The sequence below is a fragment of the Oryctolagus cuniculus genome, chromosome 10, assembly GCF_051225735.1.
Source record: "Oryctolagus cuniculus isolate XC-2025 breed Fujian yellow rabbit chromosome 10, ASM5122573v1, whole genome shotgun sequence".
Taxonomy (NCBI): domain Eukaryota; kingdom Metazoa; phylum Chordata; class Mammalia; order Lagomorpha; family Leporidae; genus Oryctolagus; species Oryctolagus cuniculus.
In genome coordinates, this window is record NC_142876.1 from 93,895,767 (window position 1) to 93,914,347 (window position 18,581).

The window sequence follows — 18,581 nt, forward strand, 5'->3', positions numbered from 1 at the left end:
GGATCTCAAAAGTTAATGCATAGGGACTGGGGCTGTGGCATAGTAGGCTAATTATCCACCTGTGCTGCTGACATCCCATATGGGCACCGGTTCATGTCCCGGCTGCTCCTGTTCTGATCCAGCTCTCTGCTATGGCCTGGGAAAGCAGTAGAAGATGGTGCTGGGGCCCTGCACCTGTGTGGGAGACCCAGAATAAGCTCCTGACTTCGGATTAGCCCAGCTTCGGCAGTTGTGGCCATTTGGGGAGTGAACCAGCAAATGGAAGACCTTGCTCTTTCTCCTCTCCCTCTGTGTGTAACTCTACCTCTCAAATAAGTAAATAAAATCATTAAAAAAAAAAGAAAGGTTATATACAATTTCTCTTGATAACATATCTTACACTTCAGGAAAAATTTATATCCAACATATTTAATTGTAATTCAGAAAATTTCCATACATTTTATTTATAGATACTAGATTACTGGGGACCTAGCAAAAAACTTCTGGGAGATATAAATTTCTTAAGAGAGTTGAAAGAATATGACAAGGACAACATTCCAGTGAGTTGCTTTGGATTTTTTTCTATAAATGTAACTGTCAAAAGATATGTAAGATCTTTAACATTGAGTAATGCTTTATCAACCATCAGGAGATGGTCCACTTTTTAGGATTAAGATGATTAATGAAGGGATATTACATTTGTTAATGACCATATTATGTATTTTCATAATGCATGGAGCCAGTCTCCTTTTGGATAACTAGAAAATTAATAAGTTACTGTTTTAATATATTATTGACTTGAAAGAGTTCTCTGTTTTGTAATAAATTATTTGTGAAGAAATTTGATATGGAAACGTAAGATAAAAAAAAAGCTGTACATTTCCTTCCCATCCAAACTTTTAGTTATTTGTTTATTTGCTTATATTTATGTTTAATTATTCCTTTCTATTTATTCTCTTAACTGAGTTTTTTAATATTTTGGAAGAAACATAAATGTGCACATTTTGTTCACAAATATTACATTTCTATGACAGTTTAGCTTGTTTTTAAATTATCTCAAAATATTTTTAAAACAACATAACTTTGCCCTACGAATGTTTGTGTTGTCTGGCTTTTTTCATCTTCTGAGCTTTGGGGTGTGTATTGAGATTCTGAAGTCTGACCGTTTGTCGCCCAGGTGACCATCATGCAGAAGATTCGAGGTGAATACTTGACAAACCCTGAGTTCGACCCCCCCAAGGTCGCCAAGGCTTCTTCGGCCGCTGAGGGTCTGTGTAAGTGGATCATGGCTATGGAAGTGTACGACAGAGTTGCAAAGGTATTTTGAGGATGAGCACATCCAATTTCTCCTGAAATATTCCCAAGAAACTAGAATCTGCACGTGTATTTGCTAGTTAAGTGTCTCTCAAAGTGATGCCAGCGAGAACTTAGCCTGCCATAGCGCAAGCACGAATATCGATGGGGCTCCTAGTGGATGAGGAGAGCACTGTACTGTGACCGGATCTGTTTGGATCTGTGGTGAATGACAGACAGAGGCAAAGCATCAAGGGCAAAGTGGCATATTAAAAAGTTGATTGATGGGGCCGGCTCAATGACACAGTAGGTTAATCCTCTGCCTGCGGCGCCGGCATCCCATATGGGTGCTGGTTCTAGTTCTGGCTGCTCCTCTTCCAATCCAGCTCTCTGCTGTGGCCTGGGAAAGCAGTAGAAGATGGCCGAAGAGTTTGGGCCCCTGCACCCACATGGGAGACCAGAAGAATCTCCTGGCCCCTGGCTTCAGATAGGCTCAACTCCAGCCGTTGCAGCCATCTGGGGAGTAAACCAATGGAAGGAAGACCTTTCTCTCTGCCTCTTCCTCTCACTGTCTATAACTCTACCTCTCAAATAAATAAATAAATAAGATCTTAAAAAAAAAGTTGATTGAGTGGCTGGCAATATGGCACAGCAGGTTAAGCTGTGGCTTGCAACACCAGCATCCTGTATTGGGGCAGTGGTTCAGATTCGAAGCAGAGCAGCCAGGACTTAACTCCCTGCCTATGTGCCTAGGAAAGCAGTGTGTGATGGCCTAAATACTTGGACCCCTCCTTGGTGGGAGAGTTCTGGGCCTCTGGCTTCACCAGTGTTGAGTGAACTAGCAGATGGAAGATCTCTTTCTCCCTGTCTCTCTTTCTCTGTCACTTTGCCCTTCAAATAAGTTCATATATATATATAATATATTTATATGTAATATAAATATATAAATTTATATATAATAAATATATAGTATAAATATATATAAAATATATATTTATATTTATATTTATATATATAGAAGCCAATTCAAAGGATCAGAAGTAAGAAGGTCTGTAGGATTAAGAAGCAAAGCATGTTAAGATCCTCTGAAGCCATGCACACATTGATAGGGTAAGACTTTGATGGAGCACTCCAGGGCCAAACTCCTGGAAGAGCAGGGAATAATTCACAGCATTTTTTACGTGTGACTGGCAAAGGACCAGGGATACACAGGCCTGGCCCTCAGCTTGCAAAATTCCAGCCAGGAAAGCAGAAACTCTAGATAACAATTTAGATCAAACTGAGGATAGCATGAGTGACCAGGCTGTAACAACTGGGAAGAAACGCCTAAATGAGATAGAGGGTGGGGACTTCGATGGTTAGAGTAGTATAAACTGTTAAAGAAATAAATTAATTTTGTCTGGGAGGTCCTTCTGTTGAACTTCTTACATCCCATATAGTAGCAGTCGTGGCAGGTCTGCTGGCTCTCAGCTTAGCTAATTGCCACATATCCATCCTGTGGGGTATATGGAACCTTCTAGATCCTTTCTACAAAGCAGAGACACCAAAGCACCGAGACTTATTCCTGCCTTCCCACCCTGATTCCACACTGCCATCTTTATTCTGTTGAAGCTGCCCCATTTCATACAGGAAGGAGAAGGGAGATAACTCAGCAGTGTCTCTTCCAAATTGTAAAGTAGGAAAAGTGGCTTTCCACTTGCTGTCTGCTGAATTCGTGTGTTCCTCCCTCCTGGATTTTATCCCTGAGGTGCCAGTGCAGGGCGTTTGACACCCGGCACTTTGCTCTCTCTTCCCTCTTGGCCTAATCCAGCTTCATTCATGGCAGTGTACCAGAAGAAGGCTCTCTTCGGTCATCTTCTAATTCCTCTTAGCAGTAGCTTGTCGTACATTCAGTGGTCAAAGTTGGCCAGACCCTGTTCTTGGTACACTGATGAGATAAGAAAATAACAACTTTAGGAAGGTCCTTTTCTCTCAACAAAGTGGAGCTTTGCAAGTTGGTTAAGAAAAATTCCATTTTGGTTGTGAAGCTAAACATGGAGGTTTTCTTCTTGATATTTCCACTGTCACCATCCTGATCCCCCCAAGGCAGATGGATATTTTAGGCTGACCTATCAGATCTTAGACATGGAAAGGGAAAAAGAATGAAGGAAGAAAAGAAACACCCAACACAAAAATGCATTGATGTATTTTTAACACTTGTTATTTGTTATTACTTTTCTGTTTGTTTTGGCAGTGGAGTGGCAAGTTCTCATTACTTAAAGGTATTTTGCTATACATTGTGGTGTTTTGTTAGACCAGAATGATCTATTTTATAGATGACATCTCACCAGTCAGATGACCTTATGTGTTTTATGAAACATGTAGATGTATTTTACTTTGTGTGTAAAAATGATGTAAGAATTAAGGCAAGATGTGTATTTTGTGTAATTTTTCTTTATAATGCATTTCGAATCCATTGTATCTGTAAAGGACTCAAAGAGTTGTCAGGTTTACTTTGCACACCTCACATCTGTGTTTTGTTCCCAAACAGGTTGTGGCCCCTAAGAAAGCTCGCCTAACAGAAGCCCAGAAGTCTTTAGCTGAGACCATGGAACTCTTGAATCAGAAGAGAGGGGAACTGGCAGCAGTAGAACATCATCTGGAAAATTTGCAAAAGACGTTTTCTGAGAAAACAGAGGAAAAGGCTGCTTTAGAAGATCAGGTGGAACTCTGTGCTAAGAAACTTGAAAGAGCTTCAAAACTGATTGGAGGACTGGGTGGAGAAAAATCAAGGTTGGATTTCTACTCATTTTTACATTTAAGGATGCCAGGTGTAAATCTGTGACCTTCTCTGGGCATTTATTAAGATTACTGGTTCTACAATGCTGGCTTGAGAATGTGGGACATTCTACATGGGACCTGGCTAGCCTCTTCCAAATAGGATTGTCCTATCAAGGATGGTATTTGCAGTTTGCTTTCCTGTTTTTTTTTCTTTTTAAGGCAAATCAGGGAAATGGTAACTTTTTTAGGTAGTGAATATGTGGGTGTTCATTATGCATTCTTGCCGATTTTATATATGTTCAAAATATTTTATAGTGAAATGTTTTGGAGGAGTAGTGCATGCATGAGTTGTAAAATCAAAGAAGACTTGAGTGCACTTTGAAAACTTGATGGGAAGCGAGATTAAAAGATAAGTTTATGTTTGGTACAAAAGAACTTTGAAATTCATGCTTAGGAGTCCAATTAGCTTTATTCTAATCTCCTTGGACTGCATTGCCGGCTATTTCATTTGTTAATTACATTTGTTACATGGCAGCATGGTAAGGTGATATGTCTTTGACAGTGTGTTGTAGTATAATTAGATATTGAGGAATAGAATTTTTTATTGTAAGGTTTCCATTAAATGGAAAAACTATTATCCTTACCAATAGTCTGTCAGCTTCCATACAACTTAGATGTAGCTTCTGGTAATGAACTGCAAATGTTCCACTTCATAGCCTAATGAATACAAATAGTAGAGCCAGTAGGTCAAATCATCCTAGAGAAAACTGATTTGACAAGATGCTGGTGTTTTGTTAGCTTGTTGGAGCTTATTTTGAAGCGCCACATCCTGCAAGAAATATCCACTAGTAATGAAAGCTAAGATGTCATTCTTAGAATGTAGATATTTTATCACATTAGAGCTAGCATGGCTCAGCCCTCATCTCCTTACAGGGAAGCAAAGTGCCCATCACTTCATAGCTTTTTTTTTTTTTTTTTTTTTAAACAGTTAGAATGTAGACTGGAAGCCCCTTGTCCTTTCAGTTACTGTGTCCTGTTATGACTCTGTTTTGCCTCTGGTTGACCTCACAGGTGGTCCCAAGCTGCAGACGACCTTCAGATCACGTATGAAAATTTAACTGGCGACGTGTTAGTGTCCGCGGGAGTCATAGCCTACCTCGGGGCTTTCACTTCTGGCTTCCGGCAAACGTGCACGCAAGATTGGAGCAAGTTGTGCAAGGTCATACTTTTTCCTGCACTTGCAGAGTATGCTGTGGGATATTTGAGAGGAAAGAATGACAAAGACAGAGAAAGGAAGAAATAACTGAAATTTTTCTTCTTGTTTGATCAGTAGAATACTTCCATGGTTTGACTTTTAGTTGTTTGTTTTCTGTACCTTAGAATTATTAAGCATACCTGATGACAGTTAAATAAGTATTCTCATTTTCAAAATATTTCAATTAGCCATATAACAGAAGACATCAGATTTTTGTTAATTCCTTACAGGAGAAGAAAATCCCATGTTCAGAGGAATTCTCGCTGAGTAAGACCCTGGGTGATCCAGTAAAAATCAGAGCCTGGAATATTGCTGGGTTACCAACAGATGCATTCTCCATCGATAACGGAGTGATTGTGAACAACTCTCGGCGTTGGTAAGGCCATAAAGTATTTGTTTTTTCCATTATTTTATTGGGAAGCTTTCAAACATATGGAGAAGTTGAAAGAATTTTATAGTAAGCACCAAATGCAGCTACCACCTCCTAGATTTCTACAGTTCTGCTTTATTCTTGCTGCTTTATCAGACTTCCAACCCTCTATCAATCTATCCAGCCATCTGATGCATTTCAATGTAAGTTGCAGACATGAATGTATTACTCCCAAATACTGCAGCATGCTTATCTTTTTACATTTGCTATTTATTTGTTTCTTCTTTTGAGGTGAAATTCACTTTCTTTGAAATACACAAAACTTCAGTGTACCATTTGGTATACACCTGTGCATTCCAAATCTCTGCCAGTGTGACCCCCCCTCCCCCCGCAGAAGTTCCCTCAGTGTTCCTTCACCCAACCCCAGAAAATCATTGTTCTGCTTATTTCTCACCCTAAGTTAGTTTTACCTTTTCTTTTTATTTTTTTTTAAAGATTTATTTATTTGAAAGGCAAAGTTACAGAGAGCAAAAGACAGAGGTCTTCGATTCACTGGTTTACTCCCCGAATAGCAGCAATGGCCAGAGCTGGGTCAGTCAGAAGCCAGAAGCCAGAAGCCAGGAGCTACCTCTGGGTGCCCCAAGTGGGTACAGATCCAAGCACCTGGGCCTCTTCCACTGCTTTTCCAGGTGCCTTAGCAGAGAGCTGAGCAGAACTAGCTCGAAGCAGCACCGGTGTGGGATGCTGGTGTTGCAGGTAGCAGCTTTATGTGCTGAGCCCCAGTGCCGCCCCTAGTTTTGCCTTTTCTAAAGCTCATTTAATGGCAACGCACTGCATGAACCCTTTTGTCTAAGCCTTCTCCTATGCAATATTCATCCCTGCTATCCCCTCAGTGGTAATTTGTTTCTGTTTTTTTGCTAAAAGTGTTCCATTGTATGAAAATATCACTGTGCATCCATCCTCCTGTTGATTGACATCAGAGCTATTTCTAGTTTTGGGGCAATCAAGTGTGTTTATTTTACTTGGGTATTTCTCCCCATTTTCAAGATAGACTACAACTCGATAATTTATGCAATCTAATGAATGTCTTTTTCAGTTGCTACTATTGATAGTTTTGATAACTTTAAGAACTTTCTAAATGGATTTTATTGTTATCCTTTTATCAATATCACTTTGAAAAACTTGGAAATTTACTCTGAGAAATAGCTTCTTATAATTTATTCATGTCTAATCTTTATCATCTTCAGGGCCTATTCATTGGACAATTTCTGAAACATACTATGGTAGATACTGGTGTTTCTTTTTTTTAAGATTGTTATTTACTTATTTGAAAGGCAGAGTTACAGAGAGGCACAGGCAGACAGAGAGAGGTCTTCCATCTGCTGGTTTACTCCCCAAATGGCCGTCATGGTGTGGAGCTGAGCTAATCTGAAGATGGGGGTCAGGAGCTTCTTCCAGGTCTCTCATGAAGCTGCAGGGACCCAAGGACTTGGGCCAACTTCTACTGCTTTCTCAGACCATAGCAGAGAGCTGGATCAGAAGTGGAGCATGGGCGGGCGCTGTGGCTCACTTGGTCCTCTGCCTACAGTGCCGGCATCCCATATGGGCGCTGGTTCTAGTCCTAGTTGCTCCTCTTCCAGTCCAGTTCTCTACTGTGGCCCAGGAGAGCAGTGGAGAATGGCCCAAGTTCTTGGGCCCTGCACCTACATGGGAGACCAGGAAGAAGCACCTGGCTCCTGGCTTCGGATTGGCGCAGCGCCAGCCGTAGTGGCCATTTGGGGAGTGAACCAATGAAGGAAGACCTTTCTCTCTGTCTCTCTCTCTCTCTCTCTCACTGTCTATAACTCTGTCAAATAAATAAAAATAAAAAAATTTATTTAAAAAAAAGTGGAGCAGCCAGGACTCAAACTGTCACCCATATGGGATGCCTGCACTGCAGGAGGCAGCTTTACCCACTACGCCACAGCATCACCTGGGGAGATAATCTTGATTTTTTACATGCATGAGGTTGTATTCTAAGTGCCTAAATCCTCAGAGTGTCCTCTGATGTGGTTATTATTATTATTACTATTATTATTATTCTTTACAGATAAATAAATTGAAGCTGAGAATGATTTAATTATTTCAAAATGAGCAAGATAACTGAGCTAATAAATAATAAAATCAAAATTTGAACCCAGGCAGTTTAATTTCCAAATCCTTGACATTTTTTAAAAATTTATTTGAAAGAGAAACCAACAGTGTGAAGGATAGAGTGATAGATCTTAAATCTACTAGTTCATTCCCCAAATGGACCCAACACCAGGTTTGGGCCAGGCAGAAGTCAGGATCCAGTGACTCCATTCTAGTCTCCCATATGGATTGCAGTGGCCATGTTCTACTTCCTTCCCAGGTACACTAGCAGGGAGCTAAGTAAGAAGTAGAGCAGCAGTGGAAGATGGCCCACGTGCTTGGGCCCTTACCGCCTACGTGGGAGACCTAGATGGAGTTCCAGGATCCTTGCTTTAGCCTGGCCCAACCCTGGCTATTGCAGCCATTTAGGAAGTGAACCAGCAGATGGAAGATCAGTTCTCTCTCTCTCTCTCTTTCTCTTTCTCTCTCTCTCCCTCTCTCTCTCCCTCTTCCCCCCCACCCTCCCTGTCCCCTTTTTCTCTCTCTCCCTCTGTTTCTCTCCTTCTTCCTCCCTCTCTCTTTGTAACTCTGCCTTTAAATGAAAACATCAATCTTTAAAACAGAAGAATAAATGGAATAGCCAGGACTCAAACTAGCACTTCTATGTACCTATTGCACCACAGCACCAGCCTCCAAGTCCTTGTTACTAATATCTATACTAGAGTGAAATACAGAAGATACCACACTCAGTGCCCTTGAAACTGTAATGTAAACCTTCCATCTTTTCTCCATCTCTAGTTTGCAGCAGTTTGACATGTGCAAGTGTGTCTGATCATGGATATGTAGGTTCTTGTCTTGGTGTTCATCCTGATTGAGGTGCTCTGAGCTTCTAAGATCTATCTCGTTTTCTCCCTCTTATCTTTCTGGGATTCCAATGTTAAATTTATAGTTCTATTTGGTATTGTCCCATAACTATTGAATGCTTTGTTCTGCTTTTTTGGTTTTAATTAATTAATTATTTGAGAGAGAGCTTCTATCACTACCCAAATGGCCGCAGCAGCCAGGGCTGAGCCAGGCCTACGCGAGGAGCCAGGAGTTTCTTCCACAGGGTCCTGGGCCACTCTTCACTGCTTTTCCCAGGCCATTAGCAGGCAGCCAGATGGGAAGTAGAGCTGCCAGGATTCGAACCAGTGCCTGTATGGGATGCTGGTGTTGCAGACTGCAGGCCCACCCATTAAGCCACAGGGCCAGCCCCTTTGTTCTGCTTGTAACCACTTTGTTTTTAATGTCAATTAAACCATCTTCAAGTTGGTAATTCTATTAACTTATTCTCAACCCAATTATACCGAGTCTACACACAGCCCATGAAAGGAATTCTTTGGATTTCCATTCATTTTTAGTATTTCTACTGAAGACTTTTTTTTTTTTACTAAGATTTATTTATTGATTGATTTGAAAGGTAGAGTGAGAGGCAGAGAAGGAGAGAATCCTCCATCTTTGGTTCATTCTCCAAATGCCCACAACAGCTGGGCTGTCTCAGGCCAGAGGCAGGAGCAAGGATCTGTATCCAGGTCTCCCACAGTGGCAGCAGGGTCGCAAGTAGTTAAACAATCGTCCACTGCCTCCCAGGCGCGTTCTCAGGAAGCTGGGTTGGAAGCAGAGACAGGATGACCCCAGGCTCTCTGATATGGGATGCAGGTTCCCAAGCAGCAGGTTAACCTCCTGTGCCACAAGGGCCACCTCTCACCTAACTCATTGTTACGTCTTCCATCATTCTGCTTGGCCACAAGCACCTTCAGGCCTGTGATTCACCTTTTCTGCTCTTTTTTTCCCCACTTGTTTTATTTATATAAAGTGAACACATTTCCTGTATTTCATAGATACAGATTTAGGAGCATAGTGATACTTCCCTCCCTCCTGCCCATACTCCCACCCTTCTCTTCCTCCCTTTCTTATTCTTTCTTTTAATTTTGACAATGACGCTTTCAATTTATAATCATAAGCTTAACTCTCCACTAAGTAAAGAATTCAACAGAGGGAAAAAAAAAAAAAACAACAAAACGCTGTTCCTCAACAGTAGAGACAAGTGCTGTAAACAATAATCGAATCTCAAACTGTCAATTTTCTCATATACATTATGTTTTTTCACATTTTAAAATTTTAAATTCATGTCTATTTCCAGCATTTGTGTCATTGCTGAGTCTATTTCTGTTGGTTTATCTCTGAAACTGGGTTTTTATTTTTTTCCTTCTTATTTAGATACCTCATTTTTTTTTTTATTTTTTTGACAGGCAGAGTGGACAGTGAGAGAGAGAGACAGAGAGAAAGGTCTTCCTTTGCCGTTGGTTCACCCTCCAATGGCCGCCGAGGCCGGCACGCTGCGGCCGGCGCACCGCGCTGATCCGGTGGCAGGAGCCAGGAGCCAGGTGCTTTTCCTGGTCTCCCATGGGGTGCAGGGCCCAAGCATCTGGGCCATCCTCCACTGCACTCCCGGGCCACAGCAGAGAGCTGGCCTGGAAGAGGGGCAACCGGGACAGAATCCGGCGCCCCGACCGGGACTAGAACCTGGTGTGCCGGCGCCGCTAGGCGGAGGATTAGCCTAGTGAGCCGCGGCGCCGGCCATTATTTTGTTTTAAGATTTATTTATTTATTTATTTATTTGAAAAGCAGAGTGGCAGGGAGAGAGGCAGAGAGATCTTCTATCCTCTGGTTCACGCCCCAAATGCCAACAACAGCCAGGCTGGGCCAGGCTGAAGGCAGGAGCTGGGAGCTTCTTCCAGGTATCCCACGTGGCTGGCAAGGGTCCCAAGTACTTGGGCCATCCTCTGCTGCTTTCTCAGGTGCACTAGCCAGCATCCCATATGGATCCAAACTGGAGCAGCCAGGACTGGAACCAGCTCTCTCATGTGTGTTGCCATTGTTGCAGGAGGCAGCTTTACCTGCTGTGTCACAACTCTGTCCCCTCATAATATATGACTGAGAGCCAGATATCATGGATCTAACTGTAGAGACTGAACTAACTGGCATTTACTCCTGGAAACGAACGTGCCTGTTCTTTCATATCATTAAGGCAGAGATTTGGGTCAATCTGATTCCGCAGTCCGGCTGTGGTGGGTCTGAGACAGGAGTCTGCCACCCCTCTCTCCGGAGTTAGAGATACTCTTGGAAAAGAGTGGCACAGGTATAATGTGTTTGTCAAGATGTTTTCCTGCCTTTCCCCCAGGGGTGGAGGTTTTTTGGCCCTTATCATAGCTTCAATGTGTGTTTTACTTCTGCTGCTTCTGGGATTCTCAGGTGTATTAATCGCCAAAATAATTTTAAATTTCCCAGCCTGGCATTTTCTTGGCCTTATAGCTGGTATAAATTTCTAAATTTATAAGACATAGACCAACAACTGCAGATTCTTAGGTCATACTCTGTCCCAGCCAGAAATGGGACAAGAATAAAAAAAATTTCCTCCTTCTCTGCTTATGCATAGTGTTGGAATTTTTCTATCCATTATCTCACTAAGTCGTTTGTGTGTTTCAGCTTAATGCAAGGGCCTCAGGTCTAGTCTCCTGCCACATGTGGGGAGAAGGAAGCACTGGGTTTTAACACTGCCACTCTTTCCAAGTCAAGCCATCAATTTAGCTAAGGGACTTTTGTCCTGTATTTCAGTTGTGCCTGTTTCTGGTCCCTGTGGTTTTCTGTATTTACCTGTATGTCTTTGAATGAATGCTTCAAATTACCTGTGTATTTAAAATAATGTTATGTTGGGTAGGCACTGTGGTGCAATAGATTAAGCCCCTACTTGGGGCTTAGAGCTCCTGGGGTTGAGTCCTGCCCCAACTCTGATCCAGCTTCCTGCCAATGCACCTGAGAGGCAGCAGATGACAGCCCAAGTGGTTGGGTCCCCGTCAGCCGTATGGGAGATCCAGACGGTGTTCCTGGCTTCTGGGCTTCATCCTGGCCTAGGCCCAGCTGTTGTTCGCATTTGGACAGTGAACCAGTAGATAGAAGATCTCTCTCACTCTCTCCTATCTCTTCTCGCTCCTCTCTCTCTGTCACTCTGCCTTTCAAATAAATAAAGCTTTCTTTAAAATAACAATGTCATGGGGCCAGTGCTGTGGTGCAGCAGATTAAAGCCCTGGCCTGAAGTGCCAGCATCCCATATGGACGCCAGTTCTAGTCCCAGCTGCTCCTCTTCTGATCCAGCTCTCTGCTATGGCCTGGGATAGCAGTAGAAGATGGCCCAAGTCTCCCATATGGGAGACCTGGAAAAAGTTTCTGGCTCCTGGCTTCGGATCAGCACAGGTCTGGCCATCGTGGCCATCTGGGGAGTGAACCAGCGGATAGAAGACCTCTCTCTCTGTCTCTACCTCTCTCTGTAACTCTGTCTTTCAAGTAAATAAAAATAAATCTTTTAAAAAACAGAAAATAACAATGTCATGTTTTATTTGTCAGTACTATGTAGAAAGAGAAGTTTTCTATTTAGCCAGTCATGATGCTGCTGGATCATAGTTCATAATTAGTCATTACGCTTACTCCTCATAATTTCTGGAAATGTGTCTGTTTCTAATGTTGTGCAGTCGGTTCCAGCAGTGCAGATTCAGTGTCAGGATATTTGAGTTCCAATTTTCCTCCAGCGCTTCCTGTTTTGAGATGTGGTTGAGTGAGTTGATTGAATGCCTCAGTAGCCCCATCTGTAAATAGGGACAATAATTCCTACTCATACAGTAGTGCTGTTGAAGAAACACTTAGCACGTGGTAAATGCTTGTTATATTTTAGCTTCTATAATTATCTTAAATACCTCATTTTACCTCTGTGTCTTGAATTCTGATTTTGCTTATGTTTTGACCATGATGAAAATACTGTGCTCACTCTTTTTTTAGTGTTTGTTCATACATCACCATGGCTACTTAACAGCAAAATTGTGGGTTCCCTAATCACTTATGCATTCTTGAACACAAAGTTCTTACTAACTTTGGAACAAAACTCCTAATAGATTTCAAATATACACCACACTAAACTTGGACTTTTAGTCTGTGGTTCCCCTTACAACCTGAGGCGATCCTTTGTAAACTCATGGATTATTTGTTTTAAATTCTTATTAACTCTTTATAAAGTACTGTTTTTCATATTATGTTAGTAGAGGCCATATTAAAAATGACTATGAAGACAGTGTGTTAGATTGGGAAGGGCACAGCCCACAGGTTCACAAGGTCCTACTTCTAACAATGAACTGGATTTGGAATCTCAGAACCTTGGGACGAGTGCTCCCTGAGACTCAAATTTCTTTATTTGGAAAAAAAATAATGAAACTTCTCAGTATTCCTCACAGAACTTTTGCAAGGTTAATCCTGAGAACGTGTAAAATGTTTCACATTTGCAGAGATTGGCAGTGACCTTTACTGTTGAAGTTGCATGCTGGTGCCGACACCTCCACATGTGTGTATCCCCTGCAGATTTCTCTCATTATATTCTAGGCCCTTAATGATTGACCCCCAGGGACAAGCAAATAAGTGGATCAAGAACTCTGAGAAAGACAATCAGCTGAACGTTATTAAACTATCGGATGCAGACTACATGAGAACATTGGAGAACTGTATTCAGTTTGGAACTCCACTTCTGTTGGAAAACGTTGGCGAAGATTTGGATCCATCTTTGGAGCCCTTACTACTCAGACAAACTTTTAAGCAAGGTAGAAGACAATTAAGATTAGCTGGTAGGACTGAAAGATGTCTGAATTATCATCTTTGAGGCACGAATGAAAATCACAACATAAATATAGTAACGTTAATAAAGCAGAACTTGTATGTCATTGTTATGAGAGAAAGGACACGTTGGAATGCTCTCGGGAATGCACCTTGGCCAGATATTCTAAGATAAACACCTTGCCCTGTCTTCATTACCCTAACTGCTGTTACCTAGACTGCTGGTAAAGAACAGGAAGCCAACCTCATAAGTTCTTGTCTTGTGACCAGTGACCACACAAAGTCCATTATTGTAAAGGGTAATGGTGAACAAGGGCCAGAGTAGAGCTTAGGTAAACATTGCCCAGCTTATAACTTTATGCATATAAAAGTTATATCAATACAAAGTTCTAATACCTTTTCAAGCTTTAGTCATATATATATTTTGGAATCATAAGTGAAAATTGATGGTGAAAGCAGAGTCAAAAGGAATCTTGGTTTACAAAATCCCATTATAATCCAGGAAAATGTCCCTGGCTATGTCAGAATAGTTCTGCTGTATCATTGCTCATTTGCCTCTGTGCCCGTGACTTTTACCATGCTTTTTCTATTTTAAATCACTTTTGGATCCTTTATTTGCAACCTAAGCAAGGCCTTAGAATTACATCACAGGAAGGAGACTAAGCTTACTTATTATGTGTTTGTTTTCTGAAATCTAGGTGGCATTGATTGCATGAGACTTGGTGAAGTAATCATTGAGTATTCCTTTGACTTCAAATTTTATATCACCACCAAACTGAGAAACCCTCATTATATGCCAGAGCTAGCTACAAAGGTGTCTTTGCTGAATTTCATGATAACTCCAGAAGGACTTGAAGATCAATTGCTTGGTATTGTTGTTGCCAAGGAGAGGTATGTGTTTTTTATGTGCTTCCAGATGATCTAGAAAGGAGCATTTTTGTAATCCATTGATACTTTTGTGGTTATTTTAAGGCTGTCAAATTTTATATTTTGTTATTATGAATGATTACATAATTATCCTTCCTTTAGGATACATAATAATTAGTCTTCCTGTTACAAGTAAGTTAAACTCTAACCATGTTCCATTGGGCTGTTAGTAATGAGTAGTAGGTTTCAGGTTACATGCCATGACTTCTGACTTATATCTGATTAAGCCAAGAAAAATTCACACCTAGGAATCTGCTAAGCGTGCAATCAGCAGTTCATTACAAGACTTGAACACACGATATTAATGAAATAAGAAAATGCTTAGGATAAGGAGGTAAAAAACAGGATACAAACTATAGACAGTATAGGAAATATTTTACTTAAAAAAGCGATGGATAGATAGATATCTACATATTTTAAAATGTGAAAAAATTTGAGAGGGAACACACCAGAATGTTAACAATGATTATCCCTGGGGTGATAAGATTATAGGTAATTTTATTGTTTTAGTTATCCTTTATTATTTTTTCATTACTACTATTAATCATGTTTCAAATGAGAAAAAAGAGTTATGATGTATGAAAGGGCCACCACTAAAGAACTGCTTCTGGAAGGAAATCTTTGATTCACCTGAAGCTTGGTATAACATTATCAAGTTGTCTATGACCTGAAATCAAATTTGAGAAAAAGTATGTCACCATGAGGTGATTTTGCTATTTTGAACTTGTAAATCTCATTGTAGAGTATCTAAGAGAGAGCCATGTCATAACATATTCAATAACCTGGTGGACTGTGTGATTTGGAAGTTTCATCCCATCTTTGTTTATTAAGACATAAGTGCCAATTTTGCCTTTCTCTTGAGTAGCCAATTATATAACTAGTTATACTTTTTATCCTTGTTATTATAGAAAAGATATGGAAAAAGAGACTTGATGACAAAATCAAATATTGGATAAGTTTTATACTCTGAATTTTTCTCCAGTATACCATATAGATAAATCTAATGTATCCTTAGACTTAATGTAGCAGGTGATTTCTACATTTAACATGTATGTAACTAATACTTTTTTGCTTGAATTTCTCAGAATATTATTTATATGCATATATTTTCCCTTAAGTTATGATAAAAGAGGTCATAACCTTATTCTATGTTATGTATCCTCAAAATTATTTAAATGTCTACAAAATTGTGGTATGTAATATTGAGAACTATAAATTGGATAAAGAACCACAGATTTAATTGGAGCATTTTTGTCTTTTTAGACCAGAATTAGAGGAGGAACGAAATGCTCTTATTCTTCAGTCTGCAGCTAATAAGAAGCAGCTTAAAGATATAGAGACAAAAATTTTAGAAACATTGTCATCTTCTGAAGGGAACATTTTAGAAGATGAGAGTGCAATTAAAGTCTTAGATTCTGCCAAAATCATGTCCAATGAAATAACAAAGAAGCAGCAGGTAAAAAACAAATCCTGGGAACCTTCTGATTCTTAAGATTCTAATTTGCTCTCCATCCCTGAGGAAAGTGCTGTGGTAGGCTTTACCAGAAAAAAAAAATTTGATAAAGTACTGAAACACAGACAGCTCACTTAAAACCTGAAAGAGCTTATCTTAATGGTGAACGGTTCAAAACCTGATCTGGTCTCTGCTGTATCCATACACAGAACAAAGAAACTTAGAATGAAACTTTAAAAATATATATTTATTAGTACCGGGTAAGTGAGCAGTCTAGTCAAGTTCATTCAGATTGTAGTTGATGCTTCACCTAAGAACTGAGTTTGAGAATGCGCCTTTCCTCTGTTTCTGGTTGGGGTTTGGAGCCTGCAGAAGTAGTTGCTGATGAAGCGGGTTCTAGGAACCAGTAGGAATGTTCTTCTTGCATGGCCTTGTCATTTGCTTGCCAGGGAGAGGTATGAGAGCCGAGAGTGACAGTGGAGGGAGGGAGGCAAGTCGTCTACACTTACTGAAAATTCAAGCACAGGTGCTTAGCCTAGTGATGAAGGTGCTGTGTCTCCTATCAGAATGCCTGAGTTTGATACCTGGTCTTTTCTCCTTACTGGAGCTGCTGGCTGGTGCAGACCTTGGGCGACAGCTGTAACAGCTCCAGTGATTGGGTTACAGCCGTGTAAGTGGGAGCCTTGGACTGAGTTCCCAGCTTCAGCTTCGGCTTCGGCTTCAGCCCAGCATTTGAGGGAGTGAACAAGCTATGGAAGCTCGCTCTTGCTCTCTCTCCCTCCCTCCCTTGCAAATCAATAAACATATTGAAAATTCATCTAACACAGCCAAATGATATTTTTATATTATTTCTCTTCTTTATGAAGTCATGCAGTGCTATAGGCAGATGAGGCCTTATCTACCAATTGTGTTTCGCACTCCACAGGTGAGAAAACTAGGATCCAAAAAAGCTAGGTGACACCCACGTTCCTACATTGAACTAATGCAGAGTGACATCTGTAGGCTAACTTTACTGATTTCCAGACTTTTAATCCTCCTTGGCCCACACAGTGAACTAGATACTCCTTCACTTGGGAGTAATTAAAAAATAAAAAGAAACCTAAAAAAAGACTGCACTCATCAGTGAGTAGCCCCCCACCACTCCCCACCCTAATCCACCTCTGCCTCAGGCCCGAGGTTTTCAGAAGGGCTCTGTGCATGTATATGAGGGCAGTGATAATTTCTGGCCAGGTGCATTGTTTTTTGTTTTTGTTTTCATCCCAGGAGAGCCAGAGGAGTAGGATCTCTTGGAGTCATAGCCATGTGTCACTGAATGAGGGGGAATGATTGCGTGGTTAGGCGAACGTCAGCGTACACCTCCAAAAGCGTGGATGGGATCCCCTAGTACATGCCCAGGCTATATGGCATATCCAGTGGCTTCTACACTGTAACCTGTCCAGCCAGGCTGAAGCCAGGAGCTGAGAACTCACTCCAGGTCTCCCCTGTGGGTATCAGGAACCCAATCACTTGAGCCATCACCGGCTGCCTCCCAGGAAGGTGGAGCCAGAAGTCAGGGCCAAGAACAGAACCCTGATACTCCAGTGTGGGACATGTTAATCACTTGGCTAAATACTGCTGTATCTAGAGGGATTTTGGATTAACTTAACCTGGCTCTGGCTCTATCCTTGCCAACTGATTGAATGAACCCTGAACAGCCTCATTCTGACTACAGAGGCACATTCATCCAACAGAGTCTGTGGACAGTGGCGCCAGAGCAGGGAGTGTGGGTTGGAGTGGAGGCTTAAAGCTTTGTTCCTGGGGCCGGCACTGTGGCATAGCGGGTGAAGGCTCTGCCTGCAGTACTGGCATCCCATATGGACACCAGTTTGAGACCTGGCTGCTCCACTTCTGATCCAGCTCTCTGCTATGGCCCAGGAAAGCAGTGGAAGATGGCCCAAGTGCTTGGGCCTCTGCACCTGCTTGGGAGACCTGGAGGAAGGTCCTGGCTCCTGGCTTCTGACTTCAGATGGGCACAGCCCTGGCCATTGTGGCCAGTTGGGGAGTGAACCAGCAGATGGAAGACCACCCCCGCCTCTCCTTCTCTCTCTGTATAACTCTGACTTTCAAATAAATAAATAAATCTTTAAAAAAAAAAAAAAAGGTTTGTTCCTGTAGAACATCAGCCTATCAGATGGAGTTGTCAGTTGAAGAGTGGTAATCCCCTAAGAAATTTATCTTTTGGAGTTGAATATCTACATTCTTCTTGTCTTAAAAATGTTAAACATATGAGAACCTAGTTAAAAAATTATTTTTTAAAGATTTATTTATTTATTTGAAAGGTAGAGTTACAGAGAGGCAGAGAGAGAGGTCTTCCATCCTCTGATTGACTCCCCAGATGACCACAATGGCAGGAGATGCACCAATCCAAAGCCAGGAACCAGGACCTTCTTTCAGGTCTTCCATGTGGGTGCAAGGGCCCAAGGACTTGGGCCATCCTCCACTGCTTTCCCAGGCCACAGCAGAGAGCTGGATTGGAAGTGGAGCAGCCAGGACTCGAACTGGCATCCGTATGGAATGCTGGCTCTGCATACCAGGTCTTTAACCTGCTATGCCACAGTGCTGGCCCTGAAAAAGCAAATTCTTGATGTCTAAAACTAGCAGCTAACAGATAGTTTTTGAATACTATTCCTGCTTAATTGGACCTTGTTCTGGGTCCCATCACAGATGTGCATCTGCATACTTGCTCCCTAATTCTCTCT

The 18,581-nt window shown here is 41.5% G+C and overlaps 1 protein-coding gene across 1 annotated transcript in view; it reads left to right on the plus strand.

Annotated features, from left to right (window-relative positions):
• DNAH12 (dynein axonemal heavy chain 12) overlaps window positions 1-18,581 on the plus strand; it is a 209,048-nt gene that overhangs the window by 139,580 nt on the left and 50,887 nt on the right. The window contains exons 51-58 of the mRNA XM_051852268.3: window positions 450-539; window positions 1,157-1,297; window positions 3,803-4,044; window positions 5,104-5,251; window positions 5,518-5,663; window positions 13,236-13,450; window positions 14,162-14,354; window positions 15,654-15,846. Coding sequence (XP_051708228.3) covers window positions 450-539; window positions 1,157-1,297; window positions 3,803-4,044; window positions 5,104-5,251; window positions 5,518-5,663; window positions 13,236-13,450; window positions 14,162-14,354; window positions 15,654-15,846 — 1,368 coding nt within the window. The remainder of the gene's footprint in view (window positions 1-449; window positions 540-1,156; window positions 1,298-3,802; window positions 4,045-5,103; window positions 5,252-5,517; window positions 5,664-13,235; window positions 13,451-14,161; window positions 14,355-15,653; window positions 15,847-18,581) is intronic.